Below are 27,928 nucleotides of genomic sequence, written 5' to 3' on the forward strand. Positions count from 1 at the left end.
TGTACAAATCAGGCAGTAATACAAACAACCCAAAAGTGAATCACAGCATGAAAAAAAGTACCTTGATATCATTGCTTCCAACTGCAATTCCTATTTCTGCCAGGTCTTTGAGAAGGGACGACATCATTTCTGTGACTCTCTTCTTCTGGTGATTAGTCGTCATCTTCAATTTCTGAAGCTCAGAGTCGATGGAGGCCAGGACAGTCTACAAAAGAAATAATAAATAAAAACAGCCGTTAGAAAAACTAGAGTTATTAAGAACATTAAATACTAAGCATGACATCGGGTAGAAGAATTCAGAGTCTGTTCTAGGCCTTCTAGGAACTGAGTTACCCGATTCCTGGAAAGGGTTAAATTACACCATGTTTGCCCCTAAAGCACAAACTAATGTGCGCGTGTTTGTGGCTGTAGGTTGAAATGATGAAGTCTGAAGGTCGCTGTATGTCATGGCCGGAGCAGGGTAGAAGGGAAGGGAATGCGAGCCAGCTGACCGCACGCATTTCTGTGTGTTCTGCTTTCACATTTTTCAAATGGTTAGTTTGAGAAATAAACTTTGTTCAACAGCTGACTCTGCTTTAATACAAAGTTCACGCTACATATTGTTTTACATAATGGTAATGTTGCTCTTACATTACTTTAGCTGATTCTTTGGCTGAACAGATATTATCAGCTCATCATCTAAACCATGGAATCTTGTGCAATTAAATCACTTAAACTCCTAACCGTAAACAATGTAACAAAATCTACTGGGATGCAAGATGCAAGATGAAAAAAATCTATTTGTGTTGACTCAAAACGATTTGACTGGCGAAAGATAACATTGGTTTATTAGAGTTCACAAAGATAACTTTTTTCAGCTTGGTACGGTAACCTTTTCACATCCTTGTTTGTTTAATTCTTCCTCTTTTTGCTGCATTACAGCCCTTCATTAATTACATTAAGTTTTCAGGGCATTTTGTGCAAGACACAAACCTTAAGTGTATTTTTATTTGTTGCTGTTCTTGTTCTACATTTCCTAAACAACTGTTCATTTTAAGCTACTTTTTTTACACAACAGTACTCACACGTTTGGTCACCATCACAACTGTTGCAAGAAACTGGTGTTAATGTAGGTGTTGGTATACCTAATGAAGACATGTTAGCGTCGAAACGCGTTCGTTTTACAACTATCTCCTTTTTTTCAATCAAAAGAGATTTTGATGAGGAATATTAATGAGTGGGAGTCAAGTATTTAAACCTCTGAAGCAAAATGCTGAATTTCGTTTGGTAAGCCATTTAAATATAGTTTGGCTGAAATATTTGAACGCTTATATTGACACTTTCTTTTACAGGGAGATGCGGCATTTTTGTGCCTAACCCCTGAAAGTTGTCCATTTTTTTTTTTGTTTTTTTTTCTTGCATTTCTAACCATTTTAAATCGTACCAGTGGCAAGCCGGTCAAGTCGAGTGGCTCCGCTACAGCAGGTCGCGTGGAAAACTGAGACGTTCGATTTTAGCAAAAAAGGGATTCGAAGAGGAATTGAATCCTGAAAATGGATTCGGGTAATATCGAGAACCGGGTAACACGGATACCCGAGTACCCTATGTCATCCCTATTAAATACCTTGTTCTAACCCAGGGACAGCTGTATTAGTGGGACAACTCCTAACAAAATGCACAGAATGGGCTCTATAAACATTGGTTACTTACAAGCTGACCAGGCTAAAAATCAGGGATACGTCTGTTAAAGTGCAGAACTATTGCTCATTTTTATTTTGTATTGATTTGTTTTTTATAGATTTGTTCCCCGGCTGTCCTCACCGATTTGTGGTTGAGCTCGTCGCTCAGCATCTCAAACTCCTTGGTCTTGTCCTCCACCTCCTGGGATTTCTGGTCGTAGTTGACAGCCAGCTCCTCCAGGGCCTGCAGCACCTCTTTCACCTCCTCTTTGGAGGCCTCGTTCTCAGCCTGCAGCCGGTTCAGCTCTGCCTGCATGTTGTCATGGTCACGCCGGGAAGTGCCCAGAAGCTGCACACAAAAGAATTTCATTTTATTATTCCTATTTATTTAGGTGGAGTGCTATCCAATGTCTTCATTTCTTTTTTTTGGGGGGGGGGGATTCGCATCAATTCAAGGTTTCCAAATGTTGCAAAGGTAAACGACTGCTTCCTTGTACCTTGTAGACCACATGAAGTGATTATGTACCAGAAAGTAGCAGCAGCAACAATGGGTCATCAATTCATGATCTTTGAAATATCTTCAGGTATAAAATGATCTTGAAATATTAAGTGATAATATTGCTAGTGCCAAATTAGTCAGCACTCATTTAGGTCCTGTATTTAATACAGAAGCCTGCTTTGTTTTACAAGCAGCTAACTCACCTCTTCCTGGTCCAGCATCTGCTGTTTCAGCTTCTCTGCCAATTGGCTCTGCTGGTTGATTTCATCATCCTGCAGATAAATAAATAAGATAGATAAATAAATTTGAGAGATAGAGAGATAGACAGAAAGATAGATAGAGAGACAGATAGATTGATAGTTCAAACAGTCAAAACAGTGTCAATAGCAATCCTTTAATGTATTCCTTCTCAGGATCCTAAAACTATAAATCTATTCAAATTCAGATCCTCTAAATTCCATTTTATTACAACTTGTATATCAGCAGAGCAATTTAAATTAGCAGACAATTAAAAAGGGCATGGCGTTAAAAGTGTATGAATCTTGTACGAAGGTCTTTATGCAGGAAGGCTAGTCTACCTTGTCATCAAGTTGCTTGTAGAGTTTCGCTATCTCTGCGTCGCACTTCTCCCTCTCTGCATCAGACAGCTTCACTCCTGGGACCCCTGGAGTGGGAGCAGGTTTTTCGTTGTTGGAGACATTATCCAGGGCAAGAACTTCAGCATTGGCCTTCTCCTTATCAAACTGCTCATCCACAGGCACGCTTTCACCTGACAATTGAAACACGCAAGAAAAGTAAACAAGAATACAGACTTGATTTTGTTAAGGTTGCATGTAAAAAAGAGAATGTTAAAGTTCTGCTTAAAAATAAACAATGAGGAAAAGACAGGCACTAATGAGCGTTTCTACTTTAATAGTAGAGCCATTCTAGGAGATTGTTACACTGCCAAATCAATATCAGATCAATGGCAATCCTAAGATTCGTGATGATGGTTATATCCCAATGCACTGCAGTCTGATCAAAAAGTCTTAGCTCTGCGTAATCAATCTACACCAGTTCAAAGAATTAAGGGTTTTCAGGGATGTGCATCTTAATTCTACATAATGACATAATGCCTTACCCATAGTGAAATATCCAACAAATTACAGTGTGTACTCAGAGAAAGGGTCCCAAAAGTAAATGATCTTTTTTAAATACAAACTCACCATTGCGCCACCTGTTCAGTTCATTCTCAAGCCACGTTATGGTGTTGCGCAACGTCTTGTTCTTTTCCTTTTCTCTTTCATACTTCTTCTTCCACTGCTCAGCTGTGAGCTCCACATTAACACATACCGTGTTCTTAATGGTTTTGGCTCTTTAGGAATAACAGGAGGAGTTAACATCAGCAACATCCTTACTGTGATTCAGAACACAATTACAAAAAAAAAATCAATACTAACTAGACAGCTGTTGAACTATACACCTTTTATTCTATTTTTTATAATGTACGTATTCTAGTGAAGAACTACTTCATTTGCTGATAGAATGAATGAGAAACAAAGTTTGTTTTGTTTAGTGACCAAAAGTATATAGGTTTATATAAAAATTGTTTCCCCTAAAAATCATTACACTTCTCAATGCCAGTGTCCATAAGCAGACAATTGGTTTACTGTTGTTACTTTAATATGCAGTTCTTCACTTACCTTTGACCAAACATGAGTGTAGACTTGGTTTCAGGTTCGTTGTACGAGGATGGCGAGCAGCAGATTACAATGGTGGTTCTGCAGTTACCCCCAAGAGAATCCTGAAGAATTCTTGTCATTTTACTGTCTCTGTAGGGAATATATGTCTGAAGGAAACACAATGTCAGGAATTAGCAAAGAAAACACAAGTTAACAACACTAGTTACCTGATGCAATTTAAATAGAAGAAACCTGAATTAAGGTGCAGCATCAGCTTTTAAACGTATTCTATCACTGTATAGTGTGCATTTGACATCTTTGCTTGTAATAGAGAGAAGCCCAATACAAACCAATAGCCCAGTTCATCAAGAGTCTGCATTCTATACTGGAAGCAACATGTCCTGTAATACTATTTCAGATTGTACAAGTGTTGCCCGTGGGTAATACACTTAAGAAATACTTACAGTGCCTTCTGCGAGGGCAGAGATGACATTTCCAAGCGACGACAAAGACTTGTTGATGTTCTTTGCTTCGTCCAGCACTGCTCCTTCTGCTCCAGTTTTACTGACCTACTCACAAACACACACTTGTTACATTACACAAGCGACCAATTACAGGCCCAACAGCACACTTTAGATTACAATGTCAGAATATTACAGGCTTCATTGTTACTGAACAGCCCAATGCAATTATTATTATTTTTTTTTAAAACATTTAAAAAGAATCAACCCTTTTAGTTTCCAATTCAAATTGTGTCGATTTACCAGCAACTCCTTATCTTAAGGTCCCCCTCCCCCTCAGAATTCTACACTGGCATCTTGTCCGTTAACTATTGGGGTGAAGAGATGAAAACCACCATCAAAAATAACACGACATCACAAAATGCTCATTCCTCAGGTGGCTGTTAATAGGTGATAACAATCCACTAATGTCACAATATGACACTTATCACAATATGCAGGTCACGATGTGATATGTATCAAGATACATGTGACTGTCCTTATGGGTACTGGTATGATCCATAATAAGATCAAATGACCAATTAATGACGAACACAATTTAAAATGAGTTAGGGAGAGTATCTTGTGCTTTTGGTCTTGTATCAGGATACGACATCATGTAAAGAACGGATACAGAATTAATTGTCATACCCCTAGTTAATAAAAAGCGAATGGAATGGTTACCTTTTCACTACCCGCCAAATCAACCAGGTACAGTTTTCCACTTAGCTTCTGCTCCGTCTGAGTGTTTTCTTGTTTCACGTTAATAAGGAAGATACTGTGACTTCTGGAGCTGTGCTCATTCATATCTGAGTAGGGGTGAGGGAAAAAAAAGAAAGATTAGGATATTTAGGGGGATCTGTTTTATATATATTAAGTTTCTTTATTTATATTAATTTTCTTTATTTAGTCATTATTGCTTTTTAATTATGTACACTGGCAGTCACAATTATGGAGTCACAAGCCTTAAAACAGAATGACTGGAGGCTGCACATTTACTGCCCCTTTTATCCTCACTCTCACTAAATGTCTTGGTAGCCCCAAACAGCTAATCATTTCCCCTTTAAAATAGAGGTACATTATGAAATGATCAAGCCATCTCACCAGTGCAATGGTATCCATTTTTCAGGAATGTAGAACAAATACATCTGGGGCTGTAACATCCCTTTGATCACTAAATATCTTGGTATGAAAATATGTAAAAGATTTTACCTGCAATTATTAATCCATGCTTCAGACTGTCTTCAAGAAACCCACAATGAAACCAGTATTGTATAATATTGCAAATGGAAGTTACCAAAACACACTTACTTGTTACTGCTACATGCCTGTTAGATTTTCCTTCATCAATGGTATCCATAACCTCATCTGGGCTACAGACAAACCGTTCAGTGCATCCCTACAGAAAAATATATGCTCAGCTTACAAGCAAAATAGACTTTTAGACAGATACAATTCCTAATAGGCCAGTTGATTTAAGACACTGTCATTGTCATTGTGGCAAGGCTGGGGCCCTGCACCTGTAAATAGTGGGTTGGTGTTGTTTTGTTTGATTGTAAAATGAAGTTTGTGCTAGATCTGGCAGGGCAGGAGGTTAGAACTCCCTCCCTGCCTAATTCAAATCTGTGTGCAGAATGTGGCCAAGTGTTGATTGACTAATTATTATCAATTCAGCCTGGCCACATACTTTCAAAAAGGAACTGAAGCGCCAGTCCTTTGTTCTTGTTTCTGTTTGTTGTTCTTTGTTAGCAAGCTGGAAGTGAATTGTCTGGGAATCCTTACGACTGCATGTAGGAATCAGGGTGAGCAAAGAAAGCAACCACTCGTGATCATAATGTCTGTTAACCGGGACCGAGTGCTTAGAAATAGGGATTCATGTAGGGGATTTGAATCCCTCCCAAGTATAGAGTCTGTGTCAGGGAGAAGGTTCCTGGAGCGGGACCTCCCTTATAGTGGGAGCTGTGCTCGGTTGGTGTTTGGCCAGCTTTTGTTTTATTAGCCGTTTTACCAACTGTTTTGTTTTGCATTTATTTTCAATGACACTGTTTGTGTTTGTCCTCCAGCACTAGGATTACCATTGCTGGTACCCTAGTGGTGGCCACATGCCACTGCACCTGAATTGTAAATACTGTAATAAAACCTGGTTCGCCTGAGCGGCGTTTCAACATCAACCTCTGTGTCTATGTCTATCAGCGGATACCCACACACGTAACAAACACCCCTGTTAGTCATTCATAACACACACACGCGCTAAAAGACACTGCTCCCACCTTGACATACGGAACCCTGTTCTTGTCTTCGTGGACGGCCAAGTTAGTCTTTGAAACTGTAACAAACAAGAAACATTTGGATTTGATGTGTACATATTTCCATCCCTTGTTTTACAACTACAGGATTAGCTTTTTTCATATCAATGTTAAATATGATTAAAATCAGTAAGGTTTGTGACAATCATTGGTAAGTTAAAAAAAAACACCAGCAAGGCAAACTAATGTTTTGCAATGAAAAATGTAGGAATGGCCATAAGAAATGTAAATTAACAAATAGTTTGGATAGCAAATAGTCAAGGTTAAATTATCATATATTGAATTGAGTTGAGGCTTTTAGTAGACAACTATGACCCATTGTTGAAAGTGACACAATGGATTATATTTTCACTCTGTCAGCTTAAGTTAATAAGTCCGCCAATAAAGGTACCGTTAAAAAAACAAATTCTAGACATGACCTAGATTCCTAAACTCTCAATGAATTCTGCCAAGGAATATAGGAAGTAAACTTTTATGACAAATGAATTCAGGCATTTCCTCCAATATATCCCGTATCAATCTCTCAGGAGGATAGTTAGCATACCTTCATTAATTGTAATTGTTTATTACAATTCAAACAAAACACATTCACCACTTTATTAGCAATTCAACTTCATATAAATGTTGAGGAAGATAAAACAGAAACAAAATAGGTCAACAGAGAGAGGTGATGCTTAATAAAAGTAGAAATGAGGGCAGCTCCAAAACATGCTGAAATGCAGGGAATTTATGGGTGGCAAGATTAAACATGGCTTTCACACAGGAAAGAAAACAAAAAACTGGGATCCCAGAACACACTGTCCTTGGGTCTGCACAGAACAAGAGAAGCAGTAAACAAAGTATCACTGATTAAAGTTCAAGAGAAAAGGATTAGTTTTGCACAGTCTACTGATTTTATTAATAGCACCTCAACCATTTTCCTACACACATACACACACACTCCTTATGCAGTAGATGTTTTTATTTCTCAAACTCACCATCCAAAAGGTCCCTAATCTTGTCCATATAAATTTCAAAATAAGAAACCTGTTAAAAAAAAAAAAAAAATCAGTTAACGTGCATTTATACAGTATCCAGGGAAACCATTGTGTCTCTCGCAGCATCACAGAGCACAAACATTTTCCGTCTTGCTGGGAAAGCTGCGCTTCCAAATCACTACAAAGGCACTGCCGTTTTCACCACTTTATTTTCTTATCACATACAATAATTAGCCTGTTTATTATAAAGCACAATCTGCTTTAACCCTTAGCGGTCAGGCGCGTCAGGTCCAATTTAATTTCACAGGCGCAGTTTATTTTAGACGCGCTGTTCAAAAGTATTTTTTTTCACAGTAAAACAGGTTTAAAAGGCACTGCATATCAACAGGACACTCAGTAGTGCATCTCCAGCCCCGCCCCACCCCTCGTTCGCTGTTTTTTTCACATACCTCTTGATGGAAGTGCATACCGATAAATCATCCCGATCACTCATTTTATCACCAAACTCCTCATTAATGCGATCCAAGTCATTATTTTATTACTATAACATCTAAAAAAAGCTCTGCAAACGTCTCTGATATTCTTTGAGCGCTAGATGCAGAAGCAGCTATCTTGTTTGTTTATGTCCGTGTTATCGATGTGATGCCGGGGCTATCTGTATTCATGAGATACAACACTTTTTTTTTCGGATTCTCTCGGCTCCTATCGATCTCACTCGGCCATTGAATGGTTTTCTTGGCTTTTTCCGGAGAAAAAACGACTAGAGACCTGTTTTTTGCGTCTTTTTGATGATGTCGGACAGGGTCCGATATTGGACCGGAAAGGGAAAATTGCAATGGTCGGACCAGGTCCGACATAGGACCGCAAAGAGTTAAAGTGTTAGCCAGTATGTGGATGAATTAACTTCATAAAGCTACCACACTGTACACCAATGAATCAACAACAAAAAATCCATTAAACCCAAATGATGCAGTAATTGATTCAGTGATAGATATTAGACTACCATTGTAAAAAAGTTTCAGAGACTCCAGGTTTTACTGTGACCCTAAACTAGGTGTGCTTTACTGCCCTATGGTGGGAGTAATTAAACTGTGATGTAACTAGGAGTTTTATTCCCATTCCTCAATACTCTAAAAGCATGGTCATTTCTGGTTTGTGAAAGAGACCAAAGGTAAGGGTTCAAATGACTTCCTAAACAGATGTATGAAACTAAGCCACAACAGTTTGAGGGTGTGTATGTATAGCAAAAAACAAAAAACAAACACACTTTCAACAAAACAAACTTACCTTAATATGAAACTCCAAGTTTTCATCCATGGAATAAATATAATTAAAAATGTCTTGTACTATTCTTGGGATAATACCCATTCCGTCTGAATCATGGAGGATCCCCTGAAATGAAAGAGAAACAATGCGAAAGGTTAAGTACATTGTGGTATACATACTCTTTGGCCATTCAAAACAGTATCTTATTTTGTTATTCAATATTATTTGCAGGGCATAAAGGTTAAATAGCACTTGAAACGTAATCAAAATCAGTAGCTGAAGCTCGTAAAACATAAAAAAGCATTTCATATCTCAACATCACTTATCATGCTACTTGTGTTTCTTGGGAAATTAAACCATAAAGTGATAGAATAACTATGAACCACACAGCTGTAATCAAGTATGAAAAGCTTAAACAGGTCAAAACTGGTATTCAGATAGGGTAGCCGACACCAGCTTTTAAACATGACCCAACACCAGCACCTTAATCTACCCCATGGAAGCTTTACCTTTAAGTTACTGGCAGTGACACATCCATATGATATCTAAAGTTATCCCGTTTACCAATGTCATCCCATTCACAGTTTGTGTTTGTGTTTAATAGTAGTTATCTACTCTATCTTATACAGTACATGGAGCGTGCACATGCTACATGGACAGGGTATTAGGAAGTGTATGTTACCTCCATGGTATGTGTTTTACCAGAAGACGTCTGTCCATAAGCAAATATTGTACCGTTGTACCCCTCCAGCACATCTGTTACAAACAAAAAGTACCACCATGCATTAACACAATCCATAATACAGGGTTTAAAAAAAAAAAAAAAAACACTGAGACAGCAAGGACCCTGTAGGGATATGGTTGGAACAAATTCCTGCACTGGAATGACTGCTGATTAATAGCATGGATTTGGCCATTGTAATGCATAATTTCAAAAGCAAATAAATATCTACAATTTTGAAAAATACTTCAAGTCTGGTGAAACAAGTCTAATGTGAATATTAAAGTGGTTAATTCTATCAGAGCACAACGTTATAACTTTACTGTTCGTGTTTATATGGATGGTGTCTATAGTCTGCTTTTGCCATCAACTTCTGAAAAGGCATGGATCACTAATCAAAGAGCTCCACTTGTCAATGAACATACAGGATTGCTTATTTAATAAGACATGGTTGCTTACCCTTTAAGTTTAAACATTTACTTTAAAAGTACAGCCTTAGCACTGCGGTTTTGAAGAAAGAAAAATGCATAATACTAAAAAAAAAACTTAGAAAGTCTCCTCGTATAAAGCATATGACCCTTTTGCATTTACCACTTATAATTTTGAATGTCACCTCAATATGGTGCGTCCATCTGCCAGTTTTAATTCCTCTGTGGTGAAGGATTTCTCCACCCCTACAGCAAGAAATTTTATTCCTAGACAACCAGTATTTAAAAACTGTCAATAACACCACTTACTGTTAATATGACTTACCTTTGACAATCTTCTGTGCACATAAATTGTACACTTGTTCTTGTGAAGTATTTGACTGGAACACTCTGTCAAATGCATATGGTTTACCCTGTGTGGAAACAAAAACAAATATGCATAAATATACATAATTAAATTCAGTGGAGTGCCATCTATGTACGCAACGCATGCATTGCATGCCCTATAGCTCACACAAAAAAATGTAAACAATATAATTAGTATACTATTATTATTAATTATTATATATATATACAAGAAGAATCATATCATCCGTGTCCGGCATGGCAACGCATGCAGTGCCCCAAGTTGTATCTCGTTGCCTGGGCAAAGCAACGTTGTGTGGCACAGCTCCACTCTGGCCACCCACTGAAAAACATAATGAAGGCATGCAACTGAAGAAATGAATCATCCTGATGGAACAAAGCAAACAGGCCAACTCACAGCTGCCACCTTGTGGGGCTCAGGTCACGAGCGGAAACGAAAGGCAGAAAAAAATGGTTATTTTGCGAAACTAGAGAATACGATTTGATTGAAGCAGAGAGAAATTTCTAATTTAGTAAAAAAAATAAAATTGATGTCATGCACAAAAAAAGCAGGGAAAAAGTTGAAAGGGTATTTCAGTGAAGCGTGTACAAGTGCAAGTGGATCAGTGGATGTGGGGAGACAAACAATCAATTCTGCTGGCCAGGTCTACTTTTCATTAACGAGCCGAATAAGGCTGGATACCACGATTTAAACCATTTACACAACGCCTGCACATGTCATGAAAACTAGCCAGCAACACCTAACAGTGTGTATACAGGTACGAATACTTGGACAAGCTCGCACTGACCTGCAGTTAAACGAGCAACACAATGAAAAAGTATCAGAATTGTGTCCAGATTTCAACAGTTTAGTCATGGAGGAGTTTCTGAAAAACGACAGACGAATGGAATTTCGATTTCAGTAGAAAATTAAGGTAAGCACATGTCTTATATTCCGAGTGCATGTTAAATGTTTTTATGCCATGTCAAAAGTTAAATTCATAAAGGCAAATTTAAACAGGCAATATTAGGTGTATAATTCTGTATTTAATGATACAGATTAAGTATTTTATCTTCCTCTGAAAACTGAGTTAGTTGATTGCACACTAGTGTCTTCTGTAGAACAAATGTCATTGGTTGCTAGCACACGGACCAGATCCATTCAAGGGGGCTGATGCATTACTCCTGCGACAATTACAGACTTTAGTCTAGTCCAGCCTTAACATTCAGAATTTTACTTAAATGGGTTTACTGTTGGACGGCTTCTGGTGATTGCTTTTCTGATTGGTTGCAAAGATTCTCACCATGTTAGAAAGTTTAAACAGGTCTAATCTAAAATGTTTGAATGCAGAATACAATAGAGATATACTGCACAAACGCTTTCTGGATCATGTTATACTGTACCGGTCATTAAAAGTAACTGCACTGCGGTTTTGAAGAAATAAATACTTAAACATTTCTGTATAAAAATGTTCTTAAACAAGATGTTGTTCACCCAGTAAAGTCTCGTCCCTCCTTGTTAGCACTTCGCTACAGGACTCTTTCCTGAATGGTCCCATTGTTTTACCATTACATCACCAGCCGGCAAACAATTTTTATATAACTACTGTACCATGATAAAACTGATCACAATCCAGTACAAAAGCTGCTTCAGGATTGAGAGGTTTATCATTGGTACAGCCTCATGAACACGTACGCAAAAATCACATGTGAAGGAACACTGTTGTATTATATATTCACATATAAAATCAACACATTAAATAACATTCTTTTTCATGATTCAAGCATTTAGTGAGAGTTTAAAATGATGTCCCCAAGCATACTGTAGACACACCAAAAAATGGCTTTGAAAAGTTTGGAATGGCTCATACTGCAACTGGGCAAATTACTAGCAGTTATGCACAACAGCATTCACAACAGCAGATGACACTTACCAATGGTACACTACTAAAGAAAAACAGCTTGTGACACACTGTTTAATACAAATGTGACACCACTAATACTGTATTGAACTGCAGAGTCATGAAAAAAATTGGCCAATTTGCAGTACAACAGCCCAAAAGTAATTTAAAAATGGTCTAGACAGTCATGACAAGACGTATGGATTATCTACTGTATGCCCAGTGAATGTCTGCTTATTGAAGATTTATTACCATTAGCCATCCAACTAGAATTCCTATTGAAATAGTAATATGGCATTTTGTAATGAAGGATTTCGCAAGTCAAGGGCTTAAACTTAGTTAGCATCTTTTCTATAGGCAATTCAGTACTTTCAATGAAACAATTAAAGTCCATTAATAGCATAAATAGCTACAGATGATGTTAAATGTATACCTAACCGACATTAAAAAAAAAAAAAAAAAAGAATACTAGATTAGGAAAAAAATAAAAACACATTTAGTCTCAGTATGTGTGTAATAGCAGTCTGCACCATTACACTTTGATAATGCATGAAGAAACCCAACTACATTCAAATAAATATGCCCTGAAGAAAGATTTGTAGTCTTGCTGGCACAATGAACAGTACAGTTTAGACCCTGAATGGATTAGCACCCAGTTACTTACAGGAATCATTGACCCTGTATACGCCTAACCACACTCGTACATCACAGGAAGTGTGGCTGCTGGTTATTCCTACAATGAATAAAAATAAACAGGGCCTTTTTTGTAAAGCTCCTAAATCACGGAATGCTTTGCCTTCTTGTGTCAGGGAAGCTGGGAGTCGTACTGGTTTAGCCTAATTCAAGATTGAAAATGCATTTGGACAAAACAGCTTTTCTACTTTACTTTTCCTATTTTACAACCATAACTATTTTTTATTTCAGTCTTAGTTTTACATGTTTAATTGTTCTATTTTTTTATTTTTTTTATTTTTTAAAAACCAACTAAAACCACATTTCTCAATTTCTGTTTTTATCATTCTGTATTACTGTTTTTAATATAATGGTTTAATTGTTCATTTTTTTTGTGTGTGTGAAGCTCTTTGGGATCCTTGATGAAAACATTTTAATGAGCCTATTTGTGCACTATAGAAACAAAGCAGTTTCAACAGGCACTGTATAGTATCAGTGGTTTTCAACCTTTTCATCTCAAGTGCCAGTGTTTCCAGCACAGGGACCACCAGGTGTACCAGGAACTATGAGCAATCTTAAACAGCTGTTGTAAAACCAAGACCTACCCGGTTACAACCAGGTTAGTTGTGTCTGTACTCACTTGTTTGTTGCCTCATTCTGCTGAATGGTTAATCTGTGCAGCTGATGACTGCAATGACCTCAGCATGTTTATTTTAAATATTTTCAAGTGTTGTGTATGGAAGAGGCGACTGCACATTTAATTGTGTACAGTTGTAATATTGGAAATTGCATGCTGCAGTTCCCATGCTCAGTGTTAGTGAAGTCCTGATCTGACAACATTTAACACAGACAGCTCTTGAGCGCTAAATTTCATGAATGGGGTTTTTTACTGCAATCAAGTAAGCTGAATTAATTCCCTTAATTAGTTTCACAGCAGTACACTTGCTAATTACAGTTCCAAGGATTTCCAAGGATGTGTGTCCTGCTTTCACATTTCTTAAAACGTTTTCCCTGCAACAGTCGACCCTGCTATAGTACACAACTCACACTGCATTACAGTTTTTCATCATGGTAACGGTACTCTTAAATTGCCGTGTCTGCTTCTGTGGCTGAAGAGATATTATCAGCTCATCATCTAACTAGGGAATCTGCTGCGCAGTTAAATCATCCTTAAACTCCTGACGGTAAACAATGAAACCAAATTATATCTGGGATGCAGATGCAACAGACGTTGACTCAAAACTTTCTTTAGCACTCTAGGATTTGACTGGCAAAAGATAACGTTAGTTTATTGGAGTTCACAAAGATAACTTTTTTCAGCTTGGTACGGTAACCTTTTCACTTCCTTTTTTGTTAAATTGTTGAGCTTTTTGCTGCACTACAGCCCTTAATCATTTTCTTTATTTTAAGCTTCTAGGGCATTTTGTTAATGACATGTGTGCAATACACAAACCTTAAGTGTATTTTTATTTTTTGTTGTTTACATTTCTTAAATGCAACTGTTCATTAAGCAACATTTTTACAAACATATCATCAAAGAACAGCTGCCGGTGTGTACCAGTTGCAAGCCCGTCACGTACCAGTACTGGTATGCATACCACAGGTTGAAAACCATTGGTATATATTATGGGCATCTTACAACTGTTTCTACTTAATGCAAAATAGTTTTTGTTTTGTCTTTATGACATGCTTTACTACTTCCTAGAAGTATACTTTGCTCAAACCTTTAGAAGACCATGGCACATCTCCTTTGTGCCCTACAGACCTACACCATGGACTGACCACCTGTCTGCTCACTTTGTATGCCAAATAAATGATTCTTGAATAAAGACACAAATAAATGACAGCCTTGCCTTCTCTTGGGTGTTCTCTCTGGACTGTGAATTTGAATTCAGGTTGATCACTAATCGTGCTCATTGTGTATGGACCAATTTCAAACAATTACAGCATTACTCAATACTTATTTTGAAAGCGTGCTTGATACTGCTAGTACAAAATGATCAATGACATTCTGAGCTTAATGGTTGTATATGTGGTTGTCATGGCAATGCATGAAGCCTTCATCACCACACACAGCTTCAACTCAGGCATGTTCAATATTCCCTATCCACACACCATCTGCTGGTCTCATAGGTCACAGCTCTACACAGCATGGTACTGCGTAGATACCAGGTAATGAAGTTGCTAAGTGAAGCAAATGGGATCTTATCCCTCTTCAACAGAAGGTCACCAACACAAATGTGCTTCGAGCACAGAAAACCTCATGCTGCTCAGCTGTTTGAAACCAACAAGAGATTAACAGCATCAGCTTTGTAAAACACACAAAACAGCACCTCCCTCCCTCCACCAGACATCTCATGGAGGTCATCCAGCCCGCTACAGCATTCACTGAAACAGGAATACTGGACTGAACAAGAACAAAACGGATGTAAAATCAAGAAAGTCATTACTCACATTGACATGCAAGGAGTGCACATAGCCAGTTAAGATACTGTATTGCGCTGGTTTTTATGCACAAAAGGCACAGAAAATAAGCAAAATCAGTACCTAGGTATAGGGATTTGAAAACAACAAAAGATTTAGAACAAACAAACTTCCAGACCAGGTCGGTGTGGGTACTTGCTATGAAAATATACAAACTTTAGTGTTCACCTTGCAGTAAATAGATTACACATTTACTAACACTATGTAACACAGTTTTTGTTCCTGAGTAGTAAGTGTTATTTTCTAATTGCTTATGCCTCAGAAGTATAGAAAATGGCTATTATTCCCCACAAACTTTGCTTTTGTGACCAGGACAGTGATATTTTGAAATGTACCTATTTCCAATGAGAAAACGGGCGAATTTGTGTCTTCGTTCACATAAAGTCAGAAAAAAACAACATATGAATCCAAATTAACATGTATTTATACTAAAGTAATACAAAAATGACTACAAAAGATTTAGAAGTGAGTAGTTTTTCGAGATTTACGATTATACTGTAAATCACTTTCACGAATCAGCCCCCAAATGTAGTCTCCCATCATGTTCTCGTTATACTGTCCTTGGTAGCGGCGTTCAAAGCCCAGTATATCCTGGTGGAAGCGCTCGCCTTGTTCCTCCGAGTACACTCCCATGTTCTCCTTGAATTTATCAAGATGAGCATCAAGGATATGGACTTTGAGGGACATCCTACAGCCCATTGTGCCGTAGTTCTTCACCAGAGTCTCAACCAGCTCCACATAGTTTTTGGCCTTGTGATTGCCCAGGAAGCCCCGAACCACTGCGACAAAGCTGTTCCAAGCCGCTTTCTCCTTACTAGTGAGCTTCTTGGGGAATTCATTGCACTCCAGGATCTTCTTTATCTGTGGTCCGACGAAGACACCGGCTTTGACCTTTGCCTCAGACAGCTTAGGGAAGAAGTCTTGAAGGTACTTGAAGGCTGCCGACTCCTTATCTAGAGCTCTTACAAATTGTTTCATAAGGCCCAATTTGATGTGCAGTGGTGGCAGCAGCACCTTCCGGGGGTCCACCAGTGCCTCCCACTTGACGTTGTTCCTCCCCACAGAGAACTCGGTCCGCTGTGGCCAGTCCCGCCTGTGGTAGTGCGCCTTGGTGTCCCTGCTGTCCCAAAGGCAAAGATAGCAGGGAAACTTGGTAAAACCGCCTTGGAGACCCATCAGGAATGCCACCATTTTGAAGTCTCCTATGACCTTGATGCCATCTCAGAAAAATGCAGATATGTATCCACTTAGGCAGCTGGAACTAAACTGAACTGGTGGGCTTAAGGCCCCTGTATTTATACTACTATTGATATTACTGGAAAGTTCTAGAAAGTTCTAGAAGTTACTCAGGACTGAATCTATCTGGAATGTTCTGGAAAATAGGTAAATTTCAAAATATCACTGTCCTGGTCACAAAAGCAAAGTTTGTGGGGAATAATAGCCATTTTCTATACTTTTGAGGCATAAGCAATTAGGAAATAACACTTACTACCCAGGAACCAAAAAAAAAAAATTGTTACACGGTGTAATTAGTTAAGCAGCAGTATCATTACTTGATATACTGCAAGCTGTAATTATGGTAGCACAAAAGAACCACCCTTTCTTTTGCACCACAAGTGAAGTCTTATTGGCAGGTTTCTAAATTTGCTACGTTGCCATAGAGATACACCTCCAGATGCACAGAGGAATGGAATCCTTTGACACCAACAGCTTCTACATACAAAAACCGTATAACAATTTACATATTTTAAAAGCCAGTTTTGTGGCTTGCAACAATAAATGACATTGCCATACAGGTCAATTGGCTGTATGAACTTAAGGGGTGGCTGCATTTGTGATTTGGAAATTGACTGCAATTAGGTCAAATCTTGAACCAATTTCAATATTTCATTCATGCACAATCCAATTAGAATGTATTTTCAAGCCTACTGCATACCAAGCATGATTATGTACTAAAATAACTGAACAGAATATGTTATCTAGACAGATAGAAAATATTACTCATAAGAATGTATGAAGAAACCAAGATGAACATACTGCTACGATCAAAAATACCTGAAGGACTTTAGCATGACACAAAATGTGGTTCAAATAAAAATAATTCTCTGTATTAAATCATTTTGAAAAGGAATGTGTTTGGCTATACCGTACATGAAACAAACAAACAAGCTGCGCTGATGAAAGGTACTGTAGCACCAATAACCCCAACCCAGTAAACAACTCCAATGCCAATAGTATTTGCACAGTGTAAGCAAGGCATGATACAGAGTTTCTCACTTTAATAGAAATATTTAAAAGGGAAATCGAGCGTACATTCAATATGGTGATTTAATTAATTTGAAGAATTGAGAAATTATAATTCATACAGTACTGCGTGCGCACTGACTCACCGAGATGGATTTCACTTGACTCCAATTATACGACTTAGATGCTGTGATGAGCATAACATTTACTGCATGCCTTCAATACCCTATTTGGCCCAAATACAAACACAAAGTGGAAAAATATTACTGCTTGCCATTGCTATTCTTATCTTCAGCACTTTGCTGCTGTTATTGAAACTCCTGCTGCATAACAGGGAGACAGCACTTTGCAATTTAAAAAAGTTATCACAGTATCACCTAACAACCTTAAGTATCCATATATCACCGCGACCAACAATACAGAAGTCAAGATTTCTATTTTCTTTGTTAGGTGACAAAGCACCATAACTAAGTTATACAATGACAAATTTCAAGTTTGTAGACCCATTCTTCATGCTTTCAAAGCATACATCTTAAGCACTAGTGGAACATCACTTTCACGATTCATAATGTATTTATTCATTGTATTCGCTCTACAGTAGCTTCATGGTGAATTGCTCTAATTTTGTATTCCTAGTTATTGAGGTTGGCGCATTTTCCAGCACAGGGACCACCAGGTGTACCAGGAACTATGAGCAATCTTAAAACAGCTGTTGTAAAACCGAGGCCTATCCGGTTACAACCAGGTTAGTTGTGTTTGTACTCACTTGTTTGTTGCCTCATTCTGCTGAATGGTTAATCTGTGCAGCTGATGACTGCAATGACCTCAGCATGTTGATTTTAAATATTTTCAAGTGTTGTGTATGGAATAGGTGACTGCACCTTTAAGTGTGTATAGTTGTAATATTGGAAATAGCATGCTGCTCAGTGTTGGTGAAGTCTGACAGCATGTAACACTGACAGCTCTTATGATTACATGTCTGCTTATTATTATTATTATTATTATTATTATTATTATTATTCGTTTATTTAGCAGACGCCTTTATCCAAGGCGACTTACAGAGACTAGGGTGTGTGAACTTTGTATCAGCTGCAGAGTCACTTACAATTACGTCTCACCCGAAAGACGGAGCACAAGGAGGTTAAGTGACTTGCTCAGGGTCACACAATGAGTCAGTGGCTGGGGTGGGATTTGAACCGGGGACCTCCTGGTTACAAGCCCCTTTTCTTTAACCACTGGACCACACAGCCTCCTATTTCAGTACAAAGCAAAGTTTACATTGAGTTTGTGCTGTTATATTTTCAATATTAAATACACCATAGCAAGCACATTGTCATATTTTAGATATTTTCATTAACACAACCCAAGAGCTTTAGTGAATGGCGTTTTTTTTTTTTTTTTACTGCAATCAAGTAAGCTGCAGTAGATTTCATTTTGAATTCTTCATTTTGTGTTTTTTTTCTCAGCAGTACACTTCCTAATTACGTATTTCTGTGCGTTCTGTTTTCACATTTCTTAAAATGGTCAGTGAGAAATAAATGTTTTTTCCCCCTGCAACAGCTGACCCTGCTTTAGTACAAAACTCACGCTACATACTGTTTTTCATTATGGTACTCTTAAATTGCAGTGTCTGCTGCTTTGGCGGAAGAGATATTATCAGCTCATCATCTAACTGGGGACTTATGTAGTCATCCTTAAACTCCTAACGGTAAACAATGGATGCAAGATGCAACAAAAGAAAAAAATCAGTTTGTGTTGACTCAAAACTATTTAAAAGGCAGTTTACTGGCGAAAGATAACAATGGTTTACTGGAATTCACAAATAACTTTTTTCAGCTTGTTACGGTAACCTTCACACTTTCTTTTTTGTGTAATTGTTGAGCTTTCTGCTGCATTACGGCCCTTCATTAATTATTTTCTTTATTTTAAGTTTCCAGGGCATTTTGTTAGCACACAGACCTTAAGTGTATTTTTATTTTTAGCTGCTCCTCTTCTACATTTCTTAAATGCATCTGTTCATGTTAAGCTAAATTTTTACACAACAGTATTCACACACATTTGGTCCCCATCACAGCTGTTGCAAGAAACTGGAGTTCCCGTATTCTACTGGTTGTTAATACAACACCTCTCTGCACTTGCAAGCATTTGTATTTGATCAAATTGTTACCGTCCTTCTCGCACTTCCGTTTATTAAAACATGTGATATGCGGTTTTTATACAGACCAACGTCGTGTCGTATTCATAAATATTGACACATGCTTTTAAAAGGGAGAGGCAGCATTTTTGTGCCTAACCCCGAAAAAACAGTTGTCAAAACTTTTTTGTTGTCACATTTGCAACCATTTTAGTTGCAGTCTGGAGCCCTGCATTATAATTTCTCATCTCTGTGATTCAGTGGTACAAACTGATTGATAGATTCCGATGGTGCGATTGAGGGAGTGGTGTTGTGGTTGAGGAATCATATCGTCAAAGAACAGCTGCCATTGTGTACCAGTTGCAAACAGGATCTTGTAGCACAGAAATACATTTTACCTCTCTTTACAAACTTTCTGAGGGCTCATGGATTCAAGATTGTAATATTAATATATATTAAATTACCAGGTTTATTTACATTTGAATCAAGAATCCCAGTTGTAACCAGGATAGGCCTGCTTCAAGAAAAGACCAAAAAGTGAAAAGGACATCAAGCAGCAAGTAGGAGGCGACCTTGGCACTCATCCAGGTCTTTGCTCTAACCATGTCCACATTATTACACTGAGCCATCCTAAACACTGTCTAGGCCTACTTCTTTACTGATTTTAAATCAACAGGGAAATAACACTTGTTTGTGTGCTGTGCAAAACAAAAAAAAACCTGCAAACTCATTGTTCCCAGTGTGCGTATGCAGGGGACATATTCCTAAACGTAGCTGACAATTAAAGGGACGGTGTGCATCTTGGAGTTCTGTGTGGCTCGCAATCACAATAATGGCGTGAGCTTTAAACAGTATACAATTAGGTACTCTAGCATTACTTCAGATGTTGAAGTTGACCTTTATTCTTTATTTTTACGAAAAACTGTCTTAAAAATAAAAATGTTAATACATACCCACAGAGAATTGTCCAAAAAAATTCTACATTACCTGCTCAATATATTTAGCACTGGAGCATTATCAGTAAACTGTACTAAAGGAGTAGCATGGGCAGCCTTTAATAAAATTAACCTCACTCAGCTAGATGCACAAAGTCACAAGACACAAAGTGAGCACACCGGTCTCAAATGGCAAGGCACTTTATTAGACCTTCTATCATTTGGAAACATTGGATGCATCCCTAAATAGAAACCACGTGTATTTTGTTTCCTCCACTGTGATAAAGTACCTCATATGACTGCTGTCATACCGTATGTGGGGCAGCGCATTTGCTTTAATACACTGCCATTATCAATATCTGGGAATTTTATATCAAATCAGTAGTTTAAGCTTCCATTCCAGCGTATTTCTATGGTAGTACTTTATCATGAAATGTCAGCAGGGTTCCAGAATGCTGATCCATGCAGAAACTGCAGTAGAACTGCTCACTGACAGCTGCCCTCCGCTTGCATTTCTCTTCTGCTTAATGTCTCTCTAAAAATAGTCTGCAATTGTTTCTTTTTTCTCCTCTACTGTACCAGAACCGCACCAATGAACATACATTCGTAGGTGAAGACTGCCCCACTGCACTTTCTGCTTTCCTGTTTATTGCAGAAAATGAGATTATAAACTGCTACTGTACAAACATGGCTAAACTACAAGGAATTGGTACAATTAAGGCAGTGTGTGAAGTTTGCATTTAGCAGCAGCAGCACTAGAAAATTTAAACAGCTGTTAGCCAGCAGAGCTTATTTTCTTACCTTTTACTAAACTAACAGTACAAGCAATCATTAAATTAAACAGGTGTCAATTACATTCAAAACTACTTCTAAACTGCACAAGGTCACTACAATAACATAAGATCCCAAACCAGCACAGCTGATATACTAGCTAATCTCAATCCGTGTTGTTAGCAAGACAACCCTCCTTTCTATCCTGAAATGGTGCGTCGTACACCACTGCCTAATGAATATTATACTAACGCAAAATGATTTGCAGCATCACAACACTGTGAAACTTGTAGATTTTCATAATATTAAGATATTAAAGGGTATATGGACCTTTTTATTTTATTGTGTTAGGTGTTCCCATGTGTTGCTACAAATGTTTAAGTAAAGTGTGTGTTTTTTGGGGTTTTTTTTTTTTACATTTTGACCACTTTTTTAAACTTTTAAATTGCATTCAACTGCCTCCAAGATGGCTTCACATGGACCTGCATGGACCACTCAAACTACATTTCCCATCATCCTCCTGCTCACATATGAGATGGATTTACCAGTGAGCAGGAAGATGATGGGAAATGTAGTTTTGAGTGGTCTATGCAGGTTCATGTGAAGCCATCTTGGAAGCAGTGGAATGCAGTTTTTAAAAAGTGGTCAGAATGTTAAAAATATATATATATATTAATACAAACACCTTACTTAAACAGTTGTAGCAACACAAGGGAACATGTAACACAATAAAATAAAAAGGTCCTTTTATACTCTTTAAAGCAGGGCAAGAAAATGTAGAATCAGATTTAGCAAAATGGTCATTGTTTGGCCACAGCCCTGTTTATTGCACTAGTCTCGATCCAGTGCACTGATGCAGTGTATTTTAAATCATACCATAAGGAATGTTCTTAGAATAGTTGAACTGTATTTACATAACCCAGTCGATGACCATGCCCAACAATCCAAACAAAGAAAAAGGTCTGTTATTACAGGGCTATGCAGAGGAGAGAGTGGCATTAGGATGGGATTCCCACGGTATAGGAATACATTTCTCTTTGTTTGCGGGAATGGATGGAAATGGGTGGGAGCAAGACAAACCTGCGGGAAGAGCAGTACAAAACTCAGACTTCTGGGTATCCATATATTTACCAAGACAGACACTAGAACCCTCCTATCAACGACCCTCATTTTAATTGACACACCCCATTTAGTGATGTCACTGGCCCACCCATTCAATTCAACCTTGCTTGCTTACTTCAAGACCATTAAAAAAACTGTAGAAGACCTAAACTCATTTGAAATGTCAACCTCAGCAAATAACTGGATTAAATAAATTTATAGGGATTTCAAATTGGAGTGAAACTGTGGCCCTAGAGTTTTTTTTTGTTTTTTTCTGTTAACACATTATACATAAGAAAACAGCTGAAGTATTGGAATTTGATCTTATTGTACCTTAACTGCTCTTATCTGTATTATGGCATTCTGTAATGTGATATTTTATAATGCAATACTTTGTACTGTGATATTTTGTAACAACTGTAAGTCGTCCTGCATAAGGCCATCTGCTAATAAATAAATAAATAAATAAACAATAATAACAACAACAATAATAATAATAATAAAAGTAGGTTTGTGTGGTTCTTGTTATTCTTGTAATAGGTAATATGGCAGCAGTGAATGAAATTTAAAAAATTCAACTAGGAACAGGATGAGAATGAAAAACACAAGAAAAAAAGGGTAACCCAAAAAATATAATGCCTGAAAGGTATGCCATACAGCGAGGTTAAAAGAAAATCAGTCTTTTCTTTCTTAAATATTACGGGACGGGACAGGAAATATTTTGAGAAGACGGGATGGGATGGGAATGAAAAGAAATGTATATGTACAGAACAGTTGGGGATGGGAACAAAAATTCAATTGAACATTTTTTCAAGGGATGGGATGGGACAGGGACATTTTTGATGGGACGGAACTCAAGTTTCATTCCTGTGTCACACTCTAAATGCGGAGCAGACTAATGACTAGTTCTTACGGTATAAGTTTAAAAAAATAAATAAATACACACACTATTTAGCACATTTGCCAATCTTTGTTTGAAGGAAGCCCAGCGACTGCTTTTCCCTAGACAAGTGAAGGTAAACAGCGACTGCTTTCCTCTAGACAAGTATTTTCAGACAGACTCCAACTCTGGGAGACAATTTTCCTGTTCCACGCTGATTTTCAAACTACTGAATACTTACTGTAGAACGTGCTGCCAATTAGACAATTGTTGGATTTCCAGTAAACTGTAAAGTAGATTGTACGGTTTTAAAACACATTCTGTAAAAGCTGGCTGTACAGTTAACCATCAGTGACTATGCAGATGGGAATAAGGCTATTTTCTCTGCACAGTTCAGCTGACAAGGTTATTTCATGAATAAGTAACTGCTCTCACATGGACATATTACACTGTAGTGCAACCTTTGCTATTCTGGCGAGCCGCTTTGCTTAAAATACGAACAAGATAATTTACAGACTTTTGACTCTTCTTGCATGCTTAGCAACAGCCGGGAAGTTTCAGGCCTTTATAAAATTATTCCAAAAACACATCCTGGTACGGCCCTACCGGACAAATCTTTTGAAAGCTAGAAGAATAAAGAAGAGTGTACATTACCACTAGCTAAAACAAAGGGAAGCCAATCAGAGTTCTGTTGGGTTTTAAGCAGCAATCAATTGCGGCCTTGACTTTGTAAATATGTACTGTAAAGCCAATAAGGAAAAAAAATCGCATAAAATCTAAGAAAAACACAAATTAAAAAAGTAAGACAATGACATTAACATTTACAAACCGTTGCCATAGTTACCTGCTGAAATAGAAATAGTCATATTGAGAAGGAACCATTCTTTCAAGAGAGGACTGTACTAAAACCTAGCTAGTAGTTGAAATCCTTACAGATTTGCCTCACATAAACAAAATCCCATGATGACTATTATTCACGGTTGCGTGGTGGAGTTCATGTTAAGTCAGTGATCTGTTGCCAGAAAAAACATCCAGGGATTATTGTTCCCAAGCACCCCTCTGCTCAGGGTCTCCTGGTTTAAAGACTTATAAAAATAGGGGTAGCACTTGGGCTGTGACATCAAAGCAATGCAGATAGAAAACTGAACCTCAAGGGACAAGATTCCTACAGCTATAGCCAAGAACCAACACTATCCTACACGAATACCAGGTTCTGAGGCCAGGTTAAATGTGGTCCCATACTAAAGCTCATCTGCTTCTGATAATTGAATGATACTACTATACCTTTCTGACTGAACAGTAGTTCAGTACCTGACTGCTTTGCAAGCAGGCTCGAGAACCTAAGGCTATTCCTTTCTGGGACATGCGCCCCTTGTTCTTTTCGTTGTTCTTTGATGAAAATGAAATCCTCCTGATTTGGTGTGATGTGCTGTTGAGGAAAGAGCGGGTCAGATTACTGATTTTAAATGCGATGAAAATGTCACGTTTTTGCCTTTTGTTAGGTTTTGATTTGAACTGACGACACGCTATGATGCTGAACTCATTTTTTTATCTAAATCACATGAAAATACAAAGGCCGATGACAAAAAAAAAAAGCAGACAACTATTTTAGTTTCTTCACACTATGAATCTTTCAACCCAGTGTCAGGCTAGTGGCAACTGTAATCAGCCGCACTCTAGAACTGTAAAATGACTTACTTTATAGCTTTAAGTACAGTACTTCAATATACAACATGACTGAAGTGGAAAAAAAAATGTTTTAAACCTGATGGAAAGGACTACAGGAATGCGAGTTAACAGTCTCTTGTAGAACTGTTATTTTAAATAAAACAAGGCACTATTTTCTTCAACAAGCCCAGAATCATGCTATTGAGTTTTGTATAATCTATTGCTCCTCAACATGCAAAAACTTTTACATTACTGACAGAACAAGAAATCTGTGTTTAACTTCTTGTAGAGCTGATCACTTTTTCTGTGTTTGACAACGGTACACATGGTACCCGATGGGCTCCAGGTTACACCCTTTCATTTAGTTTGAAGAATTCGTAACACGCCCCCTTCACTACAAAGCTAGTTAAAGGAAAAGAATGGTGTGTTACACTCATCTCTGTGCCAATTAGACATGTAGAAAGAAAAAAAGAACGCAAAGGAAATAACTGCAGCCAAAACAAATGCATGCTGCCTTTTGGTAGGTGATTCACTCTGCCTATTCTTCATCTAGTAAGGTAAAAATCTAATGGCAAAGAGAAGTAAAATAAATCGAATATGTACTGCACACAGCACAAACTACAACACCAGAAATATAACAAGATTCCACGACCTAAATCAAACAAAAAGCAGCATTAGCAGAAGCTGTGTATTTCCTCCATTTGTCATTTCTGGGAGGTGCCCAACAGCACTGACTACAAGAATGATCCACTCCTTTATGACCTAATCTTCTGCACTGTCTCGCACACACAGCCTATCACCAAGTCTAAATGTATAAAGTAAAACAATCCAAGCCCCTTTCTGTATGAGCCCACTAGTCCAATGATTCTCCCCCCCCCACCCACCCACCCCCAGAAGTGGCTTCAGGTCCTGACTGGGCTGGCTAGCAATACCATTTAATACCAGCCTTCGCAATCAGAACTGAAGAAACCCATTTCAGTCATTCCAAGAAAATGCAGTTTCCATTTTCTTATTAATCATTTGCACAGGTTTGAAGTAATCCCAAGATATTCAGTAGGGAGGAGTCTGTGTGGGGTACAACAAGAAAATACTGCCCCACCCCACAAGCAAAGGTGTTTCATTTTATGGTACTGTAGGCCAGAGTATTCTTCAAGTGTTACTCTGACAAGCTGGATCAATACAATTTGGAGGGAAACTAAAATTAAAAACTAACTTCACACATAAATAAAAACAACAAATCTGACAAAATCCTTGCATTAGACAGACATTCACGCAATCCCTAAAATATGGAATTAGTTTGTTAAATATTACATAATACAACAGAATCAGATACACATTTCTACATTTCTTCTTTTGACAGCAAACTAATGCAACATTTTTCCATGTCAAAAATATAATGGCTGCAATGTTTTCCTTTTTTTTTTTTTAAAAATGCAGATTTTTGAATTGACCTCACTAAATAGTACCAAATAAGCCAGTGCCACTAATGTAAGCCTTTATACTTTCCATAAGAGCCAGTACCAATAGAGACTGAAACATACCACTATAAAGCTATAGCAATACCTAGAATAGCAACTGGAGTTGCATTCTACTTGTGTGATTCCAGGAAAGGCTTTGTTTGAACTGTGTAACACACTGGAAAAATACACGACTGGTCTCATGATTTTCCTGCCCCAGCCCTCCTTCCTCTGCACAGAAACAACGTTAATTTTATGTATGGAGATCCACTCATAATGTAACGCGTCTATGTCTACAGAAATGTAAACAAGTGAAATGTTTTGTTCTTAATTTAACACAATTCTCATTAACATAACCGGGGGTGCCAATTCAAAACTGTGAAAAAAGAACAAGGATTTGTAGGGTTACCAACACATTAAATAAATAGTAAAAAAGACGTAGTATCTTGAATTGTACTAACAATGAAGTTAAGTACATTACTGAGTTTTATATGTCCACTGTGTGGGCGGATAGCCTTGGTCCCAGACACTGTCCTTGTCTTAAAACCCTAGCGAAACAAAAACGTATACGCTGGTTGCACTTTGAACAATAAAACAAAACAAAAATGCTTTAATTTACAAACGTACCCCGATGACCACGCTTTCATCCCCCTGAAATTTGGCGATGTATTTGTCTCCTCTTGCTACTTCGGATGAATTCAAGGGCCTGAAACGGCACATCACTTTTATTGAGCACTCCGCCGGGTCCGCCATCTTCCCCTATTCTGGGTTGAAATTGACAATAATTACAACTCGATCCTGCGACTGGAACCGCCCTTGGATACGAAAGCGGTGGACCGCTCCCCTAAACCTTTTCTGTGTCTTTCTAGAACGATCCCCAGGCGGTTTATCGATATTAAATGCACCCTTTTCTTGTGCAGATAAGAATCACTTCCTCTCCACCATGTCAGCCATGACACCGGCGGATCCCCCTCTCTCTCTCTCTCTCTCTCTCTCTCTCTCTCTCTCTCTCTCCCCCCCTCCCTCGGATGGCTGAGTGACGTCACCTCTGCAGATAACAACACCCCACAGCCAAAGGCAGATTGGAATAAACCTGCCCTGCCCAGCCCAGCCCAAGTTCACACTGTACACAGTGCTGAATCGTTTTATCGGATGCATAAGCAAATGGACGAGAATTGTTACCACCGGTTTTTATTTTAATGTAGTTGAATACCCAAACCAAGCTGACATCGTATAACAGGGTTATTTTTTCGCTTTCTAATATCCGAGGCCGGCTTCTGTACCCAGAGACTGCGCGGCTCCACCTACAGTAACTCCGAT

At 38.1% G+C, this 27,928-nt stretch overlaps 1 protein-coding gene across 5 annotated transcripts in view; it reads right to left on the reverse strand.

The window, feature by feature from the left end:
* The window catches only part of LOC117400260 (kinesin-1 heavy chain), a 43,125-nt gene extending 15,521 nt beyond the window's left edge, over nt 1–27,604 (reverse strand). For 3 of the 5 annotated variants that reach the window (XM_059023261.1, XM_059023260.1, XM_059023259.1), the window contains exons 1-15: nt 27,236–27,604; nt 10,342–10,429; nt 9,550–9,623; nt 8,889–8,993; nt 7,602–7,650; nt 6,589–6,644; nt 5,630–5,717; nt 5,003–5,127; nt 4,283–4,387; nt 3,840–3,985; nt 3,363–3,511; nt 2,736–2,926; nt 2,361–2,429; nt 1,801–2,007; nt 62–205 (exon numbers count right to left, since the gene is read on the reverse strand). In XM_059023261.1, coding sequence (XP_058879244.1) covers nt 62–205; nt 1,801–2,007; nt 2,361–2,429; nt 2,736–2,926; nt 3,363–3,511; nt 3,840–3,985; nt 4,283–4,387; nt 5,003–5,127; nt 5,630–5,717; nt 6,589–6,644; nt 7,602–7,650; nt 8,889–8,993; nt 9,550–9,623; nt 10,342–10,429; nt 27,236–27,361 — 1,722 coding nt within the window. In that variant the 5' untranslated portion in view covers nt 27,362–27,604. The remainder of the gene's footprint in view (nt 1–61; nt 206–1,800; nt 2,008–2,360; nt 2,430–2,735; nt 2,927–3,362; nt 3,512–3,839; nt 3,986–4,282; nt 4,388–5,002; nt 5,128–5,629; nt 5,718–6,588; nt 6,645–7,601; nt 7,651–8,888; nt 8,994–9,549; nt 9,624–10,341; nt 10,430–27,235) is intronic. The other 2 variants (XM_033999913.3, XM_033999912.3) reach the window with 1 other exon arrangement.
* Between the last annotated feature and the right edge of the window lie 324 nt (nt 27,605–27,928).

The sequence above is a fragment of the Acipenser ruthenus genome, chromosome 4, assembly GCF_902713425.1.
Source record: "Acipenser ruthenus chromosome 4, fAciRut3.2 maternal haplotype, whole genome shotgun sequence".
Lineage (NCBI taxonomy): Eukaryota > Metazoa > Chordata > Actinopteri > Acipenseriformes > Acipenseridae > Acipenser > Acipenser ruthenus.